At 35.9% G+C, this 15632-nt stretch overlaps 1 protein-coding gene across 1 annotated transcript in view; it reads left to right on the forward strand.

Moving 5' to 3' along the window:
* Positions 1–15632, forward strand: part of rtknb (rhotekin b) — a 43175-nt gene that overhangs the window by 862 nt on the left and 26681 nt on the right. Inside the window, exons 2-10 of the mRNA XM_079834949.1 lie at positions 4670–4869; positions 7232–7287; positions 7391–7444; positions 7538–7655; positions 7942–8184; positions 9176–9270; positions 9795–9901; positions 9995–10114; positions 10365–10527. Of these exons, the coding sequence (XP_079691075.1) occupies positions 4670–4869; positions 7232–7287; positions 7391–7444; positions 7538–7655; positions 7942–8184; positions 9176–9270; positions 9795–9901; positions 9995–10114; positions 10365–10527 (1156 nt within the window). The remainder of the gene's footprint in view (positions 1–4669; positions 4870–7231; positions 7288–7390; positions 7445–7537; positions 7656–7941; positions 8185–9175; positions 9271–9794; positions 9902–9994; positions 10115–10364; positions 10528–15632) is intronic.

Raw genomic sequence — 15632 nt, forward strand, 5'->3', positions numbered from 1 at the left:
ACTGACATTGAAGCATTTTGCTATAATCTACTTCCATTTACAAAGCATATTGTTGTTTTTTTTTGTAAGATCAGCGTTTTTTTCTTGACTGATTTATATGGCATTACAATTATATATTTTATTTTATAGCTTTGTATGTTCAAGTCATGAACTTAATAGTTCCCCTCCTTGGCAGTAATCTCACACGTGTCTCTATTTTCAGAAAAGTAACATTTCAATATGCAACATTTCTCAGAGATCAAATTTATCTGAGCAATGCTAATCCACACTCATTTTATAGCAACACTCGTCTCTGTTTTTATTTCTCCAAACTAACTGTTGGCAAAAAGAAAAATGATACAATAACTGAGCACTCGGCGCAATAAAACTCTTCTGGCTTTGTATTCCACACTTTACATCTAATATGCTTACACAGACAGTTTAATTACTTCAGTTTTCCTGAGCAGGATGTTGGAGTTATAAAATTAGCCAATTTGCTGTCTTGATGTGGAAACAGACAAAAGCCTGTTTGAAAACGTTCTCAGACATAGATATGACCCTGAGGGAATTTCATGTCACAATACTTGGTTGTCAACAGACGGCCAGGCACTGAACAAGTGGCGGCAAGATTTAACATACTATTAGTTAGGGACAAACCGTTTAAGGGCGAATACACACGTCCTATTCTTTGGAAGTGTGCCAAATGCCAAGATCAATCTTCAGTAAGTGCTTTTGTGTAATTGAACACTTAAAGAGCTATTCATTTACTCGCCCTCATGTCACTCTAAACGTGTATGGCTTTCTTTCTTTCTTTCTTTCTTTCTTTCTTTCTTTCTTTCTTTCTTTCTTTCTTTCTTTCTTTCTTTCTTTCTTTCTTTCGAACACAAAAGGATCATTTCTAAATAATATTTTGAGCACTTTTGTCAGTATTATATTGAAAATCAATGAGGAGTGTGATGTGAAGGTCCAAATAAAAGCACCATAACAGTCATTTAGTAAATTATGCAAGACATTTCAACTTGAACTTGAAGCCAATAGCATGCAGTAGATGTGTAATATTTTCAATGCATGCATCACTTGCTTAAATGCATCAAATTATGACAATTTTCATCTATAAATGATGAACTATTCCTTTAACTGCAGAGTTAAAGCTACACTGTGTGATATTTTCCCCCATCTAGTGGTGAAAAGGTATATGACCATCCAGTGAATTTTAGTTTCTGTTCCTCTCAATTCCGATTTCGTGTCAACTCCTACGGTGGCCGATTTAGTCCAAGATTAACATGGCTTCCAGTTCGACCTCGTCCACATTCGACACGGTGCCTGTGGGATATTCTGTTCGCAATGGGATGGTTGGAACTCAACTGGCCTAATTATTCGGCTAGAAAGAACTGCAGCTAATCCAGAGTGAACTTTGATGATAGTAATGTTTATTCAGTCATCCAATTAATTGCAAGGCATAAACAGGTTTGCGTGGATATGTACATAAATGTGGTTTCTGTGAGAGAACAAATAAGGATGGTAAATATACATAAACAGTTAAGAACTGTATAACTATACTTATAAGTTACATTTGTATAATGTAACCGTAAACCAGAGCTTATTGTACCATATATAGGCGCTAAATGCAGCTGCATTAAAAGGAGCGGAGCTGCTGCTGCTAACAAGCGGTGTCCGGTTACAAAAGTGTGTGCGCCGCTTTAACGTTAGCACTGCAGTCAGTGCGCTCTGTATAACAATTGTTAATATGCCGATCAGACCTAATACATATTTCCATCAACATACATTACAAGCAAATCTTTTCTAAAAACGAATAAACATTGTTGATAACAAAATAACTGAATGATTATTCAAATAGGTGAGCATTACATCAACTGAATTACGCGATGACACACTCTGAAACACATCTACAATGACAATAACTATTATTACTTACGGAGTTATTAACGCACAGAAATACCACACAAGGAAAAACAGACTTTTGAGGAATAAACAAGCCAGGAAAACTCCGTATAACTGTTACTGGACGCTGCTGAGATGAAAACTCTCTGCACATGCACCAGACAAGTCTGAACAAGTTGACGCGCACGTGCGCGAGGCAGAGAATTTTGTACAGTGCCATCGAGTATCAAAACCGGTTAAAACGCGAAAGGCGAAGCTTGAATTTACGGGTATGTCCCTCTTTGGCTAATGTACTTTCAAGATGGATGGGCAACATGGCGACCACCGTTAGATCCCATTACCTCATGTATTTTCAATGGCATATTATAAACTTACGAGAATACTTTATTACTTGAAAGAAGTAAATATACATTAATGAGCACATATATTTTTGAAAGAACTAAGTGTTTTTAGCTAAGAATAGACTAAAAAAGTTACACAGTGTAGCTTTAAGAACTGGCTGATGTTCTGTCAAATGAGTGTCATTAAAATAATGCATCATAAATCACACTGACATTATCTTATAGTCCAGTAATTTCATATTCAAACATAAAAAATCCACTATACTCAGACTGCATGAAGTTTCCAGCTGTCTGAAATCATTCTCAGTCATCACACAACAAGAAACACAAACATTATTAGTTTACAGCCCATATAAAACCTTAAACTGTCCACATTATCTATTCTTTTTTTTTAGATCCTTTGACACATATTCAGTTGTGGTTTGAAGTCAGTGTAAATTGATAATTACATTGGTAAATTCCTTTCATTCGTTTGTTTTTTATGCGTAATTCATTTTATCTGATGGATAAACCCTCAGATTTCTTATTTATATTAACATCCATATATGCAGTTATTTGTGATAAAAGCACACACTTATATCACTCCCTTTCAGCTCTTACGTAACTGTGGCTTGTTACGTCACATTTGAGAGGATGTGAACAGATTAAAGAGGTATTTTACTGGCTCACTATATGCAGACCATAAACTCAGAATGAGTACAGAAATAGAAAACAGAGTGTTTTGTTTTAGCGCTGTTTAGCTCTTTGTGTCCAACTTTCTGTTTTTTTGCTGGCTCTTGATTGTGTTGTTATGAGGCTGTGTGGTTTTTCTGGCACATTAGGATGAATATCAAATGAAAAAAAAGAAAGAATTAGGACTATTAAGCAGTGTGTTTTTATATTTTCATTTTGGATATATATTTTTTTATATAAATGTCATTTTTAATAGGTTTTGTTGTTTTTACATATTTCTATTTAATTGAGCTCTTAATTTATGTTTTTTGCAGTTTTAGTAATTTTAGTACTTCAACTTCTTTTATTTCAATTAGTTGCCAAGGCAACATTTCTTATTTTGTTAACTTTTAAAGTTTAAAGGAACACTCCACTTTTTTTTAAAATAGGCTGATTTTCCAACTCCTCCAGAGTTAAACAGTGGAATTTTACAGTTTTCGAATCCATTTAGCCGATCTCCGGGTCTGGCGGTAGCACTTTTAGCATAGATCATTGAATCTGAGTAGACCGTTAGCATTTTGCTCAAAAAATGACCAAAGAATATCGCTATTTTTCCTATTTAAAACTTGACTCTTCTGTAGTTACATTGTGTAATAAGACCGACGGAAAATGAAAAGTTGAGATTTTCTAGGCCTATATGGCTAGGAACTATACTCTCATTACTGCGTAATAATCATAAGTATAGGTCTCTGCAGGCTAGTAATAGGAGTTAGCAGATCAGTGGCCGTGGCCATAAACAGAGGGCCGTTTTCCACTGTGTTACCTGATTTGCCCACGTCACAGTGTGGGTAGGGTTTAGGGGTTGGCGTCGGGTGAAGGGGATCATTTTCAGTTTGGAAACACCCACAAAATTTAGAAATGCCCACTTTTGTTCCGCAGAGAACTTTGCTGCCGTATCGTGGGTGCAGCAGGCGCAATGATATTTTACGCAGCACCTGAAAATAGTCCCCAGCAAGCAGATTTTCACGTTGGTTATGTTGACGGAAGTTAGCCTATTTTCATATATTAAGTTCAGATATATATATATCTATCAGGGTAAGTATCATTATCTAAAACTATTAAAAACTCAACTGTTAATTGAAGTAAAGCCGAAATAAAATATAAAAAGTAGTTGTAAAGCTTAAAATAGACGAAAATGTAAAATGTTGCCTTGCTGTTGTGGCGATTTGTCCTTAACTTAAGTCAAACGGCCACTGAGGCACCTAAAGATCGTATCTTACGCAGGACACACTAAATCCAATGTCCAGGCAATCATATCGTTCATGCGGTTTATTTCCATTTGAGCAAGCATACAAAAAAAAGGGTGTCTGCAGCCTTTCTTTCCCTGGTAAAAAACCAACAACCTTTCCCAGTGCCTGCTCGTCCTAAGTGTAATCACCAATATATACACACAAACAGGTGCTCAGTACTATCAAAATAAAAGTCCCCACAAAAATGGCTCAAATTAATGAAAATAATAACATTAACGTTCTGTATCTACATCAATAAAATAATCATGCAAATGAGTTAAAGTAAAACAAAAATAAAGTAATTTAATTATTAACTTAATTACAAAACAAAAAAATAGCTCCAACACTTGCCAATAAACTGAAATAAGTTTAAGTTGAAGCACTGAAATGATTGAAACCCTGAAAGGTATCAGCCAACTTCTGGTTTGTTTTAATTTGCACGGTCAGTGAATGGTTTCTGGGTGTACTGTCTAAGGTAATAACTACTCTTTCTCCATCAATCTGCAGGACTGTGAGGTTCAGAGACGGATCGAGAGGGAGGTGAGGATCAGAGAAGGGACCTGTAAGCTTTTAGCTGCATGTTCTCAGAGAGATCAGGCTCTGGAGGCCTCCAAGACTCTCCTCGCATCCAACAGCCGCATACTGGCCCTCATGACCCAGCTGCAGCGCATGAAGGAAGCCCAGGCTATGCAGAAAGCAGGACGAAGGTAAATCACTGGTCACTGGGCTGGGGTATTGATATAATGAGTTGGAGTGAATAGACAGACAGACTGACAGACAGATGATAGACAGACACACACATTCATCAATTCATACATAGATAGACAGACTGAATGAATGAATGAGTGTGTCTGTCTATCATCTGTCTGCCAGTCTGTCTGTCTTTCTATCTATCTATCTATCTATCTATCTATCTATCTATCTATCTATCTATCTATCTATCTATCTATCTATCTATCTATCTATCTATCTATCTATCTATCTATCTATCTATCTATCTATCTATCTATCTGTCTGTCTGTCTGTCTGTCTGTCTGTCTGTCTGTCTGTCTGTCTGTCTGTCTGTCTGTCTGTCTGTCTGTCTGTCTGTCTGTCTGTCTGTCTGTCTGTCTATATATGTATGTATGAATGTGTGTGTGTGTGTCTGTCTATCTATCTATCTATCTATCTATCTATCTATCTATCTATCTATCTATCTATCTATCTATCTATCTATCTATCTATCTATCTATCTATCTATCTATCTATCTATCTGTCTGTCTGTCTGTCTGTCTGTCTGTCTGTCTGTCTGTCTGTCTGTCTGTCTGTCTGTCTGTCTATGTATGAATGAATGTGTGTGTCTGTCTATCATCTGTCTGTCTGTCTGCTGTCTATCTATCTATCTATCTATGTATGTATGAATGAATGTGTGTGTCTGTCTATCTATCTATCTATCTATCTATCTATCTATCTATCTATATCTATCTATCTATCTATCTATCTATCTATCTATCTATCTATCTATCTATCTATCTATCTATCTATCTATCTATCTATCTATCTATCTATCTATCTATCTATCTATCTATCTATCTATCTATCTATCTATCTATCTATCTATCTATCTATCTGTCTGTCTGTCTGTCTGTCTGTCTGTCTGTCTGCCTGTCTGTGTATGAATGAATGTGTGTGTCTGTCTATCATCTGTCTGTCTGTCTGTCTGCTATCTATCTATCTATCTATCTATCTATCTATCTATCTATCTATCTATCTATCTATCTATCTATCTATCTATCTATCTATCTATCTATCTATCTATCTATCTATCTATCTATCTATCTATCTATCTATCTATCTATCTATCTATCTATCTATCTATCTATCTATCTATCTATCTATCTATCTATCTATCTATCTATCTATCTATCTATCTATCTATGTATGTATGAATGAATGTGTGTGTCTATCTATCTATCTATCTATCTATCTATCTATCTATCTATCTATCTATCTATCTATCTAATCTATCTATCTATCTATCTATCTATCTATCTGTCTGTCTGTCTGTCTGTCTGTCTGTCTGTCTGTCTGTCTGTCTGTCTGTCTGTCTGTCTGTCTGTCTGTCTGTCTGTCTGTCTGTCTGTCTGTCTGTCTGTCTGTCTGTCTGTCTGTCTGTCTGTCTGTCTGTCTGTCTGTCTGTCTGTCTGTCTGTCTGTGTATGAATGAATGTGTGTGTCTGTCTATCATCTGTCTGTCTGTCTGTCTATCGTCTGTCTATCTGTCTATCTATGTATGAATGAATGTGTGTGTCTGTCTATCATTTGTCTATCTATCTATCTATCTATCTATCTATCTATCTATCTATCTATCTATCTATCTATCTATCTATCTATCTATCTATCTATCTATCTATCTATCTATCTATCTATCTATCTATCTATCTATCTATCTATCTGGATGGATATCTATTCATGGATGGATGGATGGATAGATAAATAGATAGACTGACAGACAGATGATAGACAGACACACACATTCATTCATAGATAGATAGATAGACAGACAGATGATAGATAGATAGATATATAGATAGATAGATAGATAGATAGATAGATAGATAGATAGATAGATAGATAGATAGATAGATAGATAGATAGATAGATAGATAGATAGATAGATAGATAGATAGATAGATAGATAGATAGATAGACAGACAGACAGACAGACAGACACACACATACATAAATACATAGATAGATAGATAGATAGATAGATAGATAGATAGATAGATAGACAGACAGACAGACAGACAGACAGACAGACAGACAGACAGACAGACAGACAGACAGACAGACAGACAGACAGACACATTCATTCATTCATACATAGATAGACAGATACATAGACAGACAGACAGACGATAGACAGACAGACACACATTCATGGATGGATGGATGGATGGATGGATGGATAGAGAGACAGACAGACAGACAGACAGAGTGCATTTAAATGTTGCCTGTTTAAGCAGCTCACTATATCTGGGCACTATGTCTGGAACAGAGCCGTTGATCTGTTGATTGAATGTTGCAGGTCATCTGAAGGTGGGTCTGAGCGATTGCCTTGTACTGGAAAAGTAGCCATTTCAGGTGGGGTTACACACAGAGAAAAACGGAACAACTATATATATTTATATTTATTTACTTTGATTTGTCATAGTTTCTTTTTTCATTTAACTTTGCTTATCCTCAGATATTCGTATTCCTCTCATGTGGAAAGACTCAGAGTATTTCAAAAACAAAGGAGGTGAGTTTAACAAATATAAAAGTCCACAAAGTCATTTTTGTTGTTAATTTTTCACTCATTTTCTCTCTTTCCGTCCCTCTTTTCTCTATTCAGAGCTGCACCAGTGTGCCGTGTTCTGCCTGCTGCAGGTGGGCACAGAGATTCACGAGACGGATCTCGTAATAGTGGACCGGACGCTCACAGACATCTGTTTCAATGAACCAGTGATATTGTGAGATACTTTTCCTTTTACTTCCTATTATTTCTCAAATTAATGGATCACTTGTTGATTTTTTTTTTGCACTGATTTTGTCAAAAATGTCCTTTGAATTGTCTATATCATGTTATATTTATTAGTGATTCTTGATTAGTGTAGTCTTTAAATTCAGTTGTTTCTGGCCAAAATTAAAAAAAAAATTAAAAGTATTAAAAAATAATCTTATATATATTTAAAATAAAATAATAAAGATCTTTAAAGTCAAATATCCTCTCACAGTCATCATATATTGTGTTCATAGCACTGACGTGCCTCCAGGCTTTGACCTGCGGGTGGAGCTCTACAGCTGCTGCGTGGAGGAGGAAGTCAGTGCGGGCTTTTCCACTCGGAGACTGAGCCGGCTGGGAAGTGCCTCCAGTAAGAAGTTCATGGCATCTTTGGAGACAGCAGCTTCCCATAGTTCCCACATCAGTAGAACCATTTCAGTTGGAGGGAGTTCACCCGGAGGAGAATCACCGGTTCTGCTGCCTGCTCTGTCTGTACGGTGAGGGGGGCAGTATACATGTCATAACCAACAGAAATATATCATATACCGTATCTGTGCACATACAGATATATGACACTGGGAAAATGTTAAATGTTTAAATAGTCTCACACACGGGCTGCATCTGCCAAAAACAGTTTATAAACATAAACAGATGCATCCGTAATAACTGACAGTACAGACAGACACACCTTGACTCTTTATTTTCACAATATTTAGTCTGTCTGAGACGAGGGCCAAAAAAGCAAAGTGGAGAAAAAGAAAGAGATGGATGGTGAGAGATGTTGAAAGCAGAAAATATTTTTAGGGTGAATCTCGTTAAGCCTGTCAAGAACATGTCTGGGTCATTTTTCATATTACAAAACATCTTTTGTATTTCAAGATTTTTTTCGCCCACTGTTTTTAATGGATAAATTAAAGAATAAAGCCCCACTTAAAATAATTAATCTCTTTTTATTCTTATTATTTCATTATTTTAATTGTATTTATACATCATTATATTTATATTTATTTTACTGTCTTTTTTATTACTTTACAGAATCCTCATTGACCCTAATTAAAATTACAAGCAAATTAAAAAATTAAATATCTGGGGCCTTTAAGAATTTAGGTGGACAGCTGTGTTTAATTGTCATGAAAATATATATATATATATTTTTTTTTAATCTTAATGGCACAAAAATATAATAATATTTCTTTGTAAAATATATGCAAAATATATTATCTTTTATTTTTTCTTTGAATATATGACCTGGACATGTTTTCTCGAAATGCCCCCTATAAGGTTTCATTAAAAATACATCAGTGTTGTTGGATTCTTTTCAAATTAAGTTAATCTTTTCTGATTGTTATGTACGTCAACTCAAAAACTGTATTATTGTCAGTGTTTTCTGAATTTAGTTTAATCAGAACTGAATCTTTTGTTTGTCAAAACACTCTTTGGACATTGTAATTGTGCTCCCAGACCCTTAATACCTCCTCTTGTCCTCAGGGGCCCTAAATATCACCTCCTGGCCCATACATCTCTGACCCTGTGCCACGTACAGAACTCTTTCCGAACCCATGACCTGACTATATCAGGCACAGGTAAGAAAACCCTTGATTTTAATGTTCACAGAACCCATTGAATATGTGTTTTACATATAATGGGGTCCAAACGTCTGAGGGTGAATCCAAAATCGCCCCCTATACCCATTATTTGAGGGGACAGCCATTGTGTCCGAGACCATAGTGGACGTTATTGAGTATCCCACATTGCACCGCAATAACAATATATAGATGTATACCCAAAGGCTGTCCAAATTCGCTTTTCATTCACTCCTCCAAGGGAACTGTATAAGTGATTGTACAGTAGGGAATAGTGATTGAGGGTTTAGGGGGTGATTTCGGATTCAGCCTGAGAATACAATAAAAATAAGGGATCTGTTCTCGCTTTATTTAGTTTCATCGTTGAAATGGATAAAAATATATCTCCAACCAACCATCCATCCATACATACATACATACATACATACATGCATGCACCCATCTATCTATCTGTCTGTCCGTCCGTCCGTCCATCTGTTATTTTTAATCTGTTCTCATTTTATTTGTTTTCATCTGTATTTCAGAAGACTCTTCATTCTGGTTGCCGCTCTATGGTAATGTGTGCTGTCGGCTCGTGGCTCAGCCTCTCTGTATGACTCAAGATGTCATGTGTGGAAAAATCAGAATTCGGGTTTGTAAAAAAAAAAAAAATGTAATTACAAATAAATCAGCATTACTTTGCAATTTCCTATTCATTCAGCTTTCTTGTATTTCTGTACCCAAGTCCGACACCAATAATGAGGACTGGAGAGACGTCTACGGTGTCCTGAATGGATCTGATTTAAAGTGTTACCAGCAGCAAGACGATACAGAGATGCCAGCGTTCACGATTCCCATTAATAAGGTGAGAATGATCAATGCATCAATTGTAGTTGTATCTTTTAGTCAACAGAGGGCGGTGTTTATGTCCAAGTTGTCTTTGACTATATTTGTGTTATGTGAGTTTTTCCAGTAAGAGGCTGCGAAACATAAAGAAAATATCTTTAAATCCAGTGTTACTACAATGTAGTAAACAAAGTTGTTTACTACATTGACCCCATATGCTACTAATTATCAAATGCAGAATTTCTTGATATTTTGTATACTTGCTTTAGGAAACTCGTGTGCGTGCAACAGAGAGAGATCCGACTCTACATACTCAAAGTATCACCATAACCAACCAGTGTGGCGATAAGACCACATATACAATTCTCACGCACGCATCTGAAGACACACATAGCTGGATGGAAGCCTTCTGGCAGCATTTCTATGACATGAGTAAGTACCAGAGATTCCCAGAATGCACAAGATATTAAAGCAAATCTATCGGTCTGTCTGTCCCTCTGTCTAGCTCTAGCTATTATTCTGAAACGAATGAATATATATATATATATTATATATTCATTCGTTTCAGAATATATATTTATATTTATTTATTTTTTTGTTATTTGTTGTATGATTAATTGAAAGCTCTTTGATATTTAATGATGCGGAAAAACTTAAACAACATTCTTTTTCTGCCGTGCAACCGCCGGTATGTCCATAAGGAAATCCTGAAAAAAAAAATCACTTCGCAGATTTCCTTATTGTAGGGGCCAAGGAACAAAATTCCTCTTATGTCACATGTTATGCAAACAACACTGTCTCTGATGTACAGTGTTTGTTTGCTGCAAGCACAGATAATCTTACTCTTAAAGATGTAGGTCCAGTCTTTACAGGCCTAACTGTAAAACATGGATGGGATCCCAGGCTTGTTCTGTTCCCTTCCCAAAATGAGACCAGTTTGCTGATCTGCAACTTTCATGTTGCTTTAAATACAAATTCCTTACCATAATAAAATGAGTGAAAGACATTATGCCCTTTTGTTTCATTAGTCCTTTGAGTAAACACTTTATATCAGGGTTCCTCAAACTCGGTCCTGGAGGGCCGCTGTCCCGCAGAGTTTAGCTCCAACCCTGATCAAACTCACCTGAGCAAACTAATTAAGGTATTCAGGATCACTAGAAAATCACATGAAGGTGTGTTTGATCAGGGTTGGAGCTAAACTCTGTAGGACAGCGACCCTCCAGGACCGAGTTTGAGGAACCCTGCTTTATATATTGTCTTATGTGTTTGCATTGTTATCAGAGGTGTCAAAAGTATTCGCATTCATTACTCAGGTAGAAGTATAGATACTGGGGTTTAAAAAGACTTCTGTAGAAGTTGAAGTATCAACTCAAGCTTTTTACTCAAGTAAAAGTGTAAAAGTAACTGGTTTCAAAACTACTTAAAGTATAAAAGTAAAAGTAATGTAAGGGGAAAAAATGCCATTAAAGGGATACTTCACCCAAAAATGAAAATTCTGTCATAATTTACTCAAATTTTTCCAAACCTGTATGAGTTTCTTTGTTCTGAAGATTGAAGAATTTTTGTAACCAAGCAGATTATATGCAACCATTGACTGCCATAGCATTTTCCCCCTACTATGGCAGTCAATGGTTGCTATATCTGCTTGGTTACAAACATTCTTCAAAATATCTTCAGAACAAAAACTCATACAGGTTTGGAACAACTTGAGGGTGAGTAAATGATGACAGAATTTTCATTTTTGGGTGAAGTATCCCTTTAAGGACAAAAGATTAGGCCACGCCACAGTGCATACCCCACCTCCTCAAAAAACATTTTTCTGAAGGCCATAATGACTATAATGTTATATTAAAAAGTTAATGTTGAACATTTTTAGATGCACTTGGCTACGCGTTTCAGCCGCATATATTCCCATTGAAATGAACGCATTTTAGGACAATGCAAATACATTAAAGAACCATATTGTGTGCTACTGAGCATTAACGTGTTTCATGGAGTGGAAGATTTGATGACTAGTTGCCTATAAATATTGTAAAGGTGCAAAAAGTCAAAATTCAGAGGCATGTTATCAATAACCATTTTTTGAATGTGTGATCAGTGTGGCCAGATTGGGTCAACAATTTCCAGCCCAAAAACCTCACCAAATGTACATTTATATTTTTAATAGAAAATGGTTATTGATAACATGCCTGGTTATTGATTTTTATATTTTGATATTGATTATTGAATTTTGCACCTCTTACAATACTTATAGGCAACTAGTCACTCCAAGAAAAAAAACCCAAAACTTTAACTGCCAAAATAATTTGATATTATTTTATTGACATACCAATCAATGTTGATAAGTAAGTTACCATTTTATCTCCTTAAAGCATAACATTGATGATTAAAAAAAAAAAATCCCAGTAAAACGGTTCAAATATGACTATATGTCAGGTAGAAACTGTCAAAACAGCAATCCCTTAGAAAAACACAAGATTTTCAATGTCAACAGTAAGAAGCCAATTTACGTGCAAAAAGTGCCCAATATAGAGATTGGAAAAAGCTATGTAATTAACAGGCATTTCACACGTTAATGCACACCAATGTCAAAATGCGTAATTCATTTATACTGTACAATAATCCGTCAACAAATAAATAACAACAATGCGCTTACCTTTGTGTTGCACTTTGCTTTGACAAAACTACAGTATGTCTTTCGTGAAGTACATGGCACATGCACTTAGCAGTCAAAACATATTAATCGTTGATTTAAACCTCTTTCAGCAGCTATCGGGGTTGCTAGTTGCAGATGTTCTAAGTGTGTATATGATGATGGACAGGAGTCACGGTTATATTTAAAGAGTCTTCGTGTCACAGGTGTAATTCACGTTTGAGAGTTGAGTCACTCTCCCACTCTTTACTGTAGATACAACTTACTGTGTATTTATGCCACTGGCATAGCGATCACTGGAATATACAGCTACGAGTCATCGCGTTAAAAACCCGGCTAAAGTCATGAATGAGGCTGAGCACGTCTGCCTGCTGATTGCTGATTGGCTGAAAGTGCGTGCTCGTCGGCGAGAACCCGCCCTATCTGGCCAGATGGTGTGTGATTTGTGCAGGTGCAGGCGTGATTGATCGCGTACAACCCAATAGGGTGTCGGAATGGTTTATGTTTATCCTTCTCATCCAACCACAATCAAATTCACTCTGTCCGGATGGCGCGATTTATCTGGATAGTTTTTTTTTTTTTTATGACAAGCCGGAATGAAAACATGCCGAAATGGAATAGAAGTAACGAGGCTATTTTTAAAATGTAAGGAGTAGAAAGTACAGATAATTGCTTGAAAATGTAAGGAGTAGAAGTAAAAAGTAGGCTGAAAAATAATTACTCCAGTAAAGTATAGATACTCAAAATTTCTACTTAAGTAAGATAACGAAGTATTTGTACTTCGTTACTTGACACCTCTGATTGTTATGTTTTGGTAAGTTCGTTCAAAAATCAATTTGGAATGTTCAAATATAAAGTTTATAGTTTTTTTTTTTTTTAAGTTTAGCACATTAATCAAAAAATGTATCTTGTCCTTGTTTCCAGCACTATGCATTGATCTGGTTTATTTTGCTGGAAGGGCCACAGTATTTGACCAAAGAAACACAAATGAGAGGAAGTCTCATTCATTGATTGTATAAAAATCAGTGAAAGTTTAAAGGTATTGCACGTGCAATAAAATATTGCACGCGACCTTGAACTTTGCAAGGAATTCAGTCTTGTTGTTTTATAGTCTTCTTGAGCGACGCTTTGACGGCGTGTTTTTGAGACCAGTTAGGCCTGACTTTTCTATTGTGAAATCTGCATTTATTTCTGGGCAGGTGAAGACCAGAAAGACGGGACTTCTTTCTGCATAACCGCTTTTTTAAGTTTTAACTCAACACACCATTATTATTATACAGTAACTGTGAAATATGGTGTGGTTTCTTTTGCGAGATGTTTTTAGTTTTTAACAATTTGGCCTGAGAAAGTGATAATGAAATAAAGGTAGAACAGGGAAGGTTTTGATCATCTGTTTTATGGATTGCATAAATGTAAACGTGCATATTTGCACGAGTTTGCTTTCATATTTGCATGTGCATGGCCACTTCTTTTGGGGTATGAGGAACTGATGCACTTGAAGGACAAGTGTTATCATCACTGGCATAAAAAAAAAACCTACCGAACTGGATTTTTCTCTAATCATTCTTAAAGGCTGATGAACTGATGGAGGAGGACGTGAGATTTAAAGCACAGCAAACAAGTAGGGTCAACGAGTTCTGTCATGCACTCAAAAAAGTGCATTGACCTAATTAAACTGAGGAAACCAAATTAAAAATAAATTAAAAAGTTGAAGATACGCCATTATTTACTCACTCTGGGGGTTTTTTCCGAGCTTACATGACTTTTGTCTGTTACTTTTGATATTTTTAAGAATCTTCTTCAGTCTTATCCATGCAGCTAGTTCAGGATGTTTGGAGCTGCGATTACTGGAATAGCCGCGGTTACTTTGAACTGCCATTGTATGAAAAAGCGTCTTCTAAATTTGTCCTTGTTTTTCACAGAAAAAATAACAGACTTGAGGTATTATGAGGTAAATAATACCCAAATTTATTTTTGGCTGAACTATCCCTTCAATCATGTGTTTGAATTGATTTGTTCTAGTTTTGCTTTGCAAATGTTTGTGATGCCTACTTGATGCAATGCTAGTTGTTACAAAAGTTGTTTTTTTCGTGTGTGACATATACACTGTTAAAATCCTTTTGTTGGATGTCTGTTGTTAAGCCTCAGATTAAATTCAAGATATTTTCCCTTTGTCAAAGTAGTGTGAGGGTTGACATGGAATGTTACTGAACGTTGTAAATTTAAGTGTCCCAGTAGCTACTAAAATCAGGTGTCACTCAACTACAGGTATGTGGACATTGACAATCACCCAATTTCTTTTTCACATATTGTCTTCAAAGAATTTCAGCAATTCCTGATTTAAGAGCAGTATTGTCCCTGAAGGTGACTTCAGCCTGACAGAATGTTCCAGCTCATAGTTTAATTTTATGGGGTTTATCTCTCTTTCCCCCCTTCTCTTTGCTGTTTTCCCCAATAGTTTTAGTTGTGCATTTAAGTTGGTAACACTTTTTTTGATGGTCCACTTTAGACATTCTACTAATTTTAAGTAACTTTGCAACTACAGTGGGGCAAAAGAGTATTTAGTCAGCCACCAATTGTGCAAGTTCTCCCACTTAAAAAGATGAGAGAGGCCTGTAATTTTCATCATCACTTCAACTATGAGAGACAGAATGAGAAAAAAAATCCAGAAAATCACATTGTCTGATTTTTAAAGAATTTACTTGCAAATGAATGTGGAAAATAAGTATTAAATACTAGACTAAATACTTTTGCCCCACTGTACATTTCAAATAACTCTCATTAGAGTATTAGTTGACTGTCTGCTTAATATCTGTTTACACTTTTATTTTCAATGGTCCACTTTCTACTGACTATAAGTAAACATGCAACTACCTGTCAACTT

Source organism: Gobio gobio (assembly GCF_949357685.1).
Source record: "Gobio gobio genome assembly, chromosome: 14".
NCBI classification, from domain to species: Eukaryota; Metazoa; Chordata; class Actinopteri; order Cypriniformes; family Gobionidae; genus Gobio; species Gobio gobio.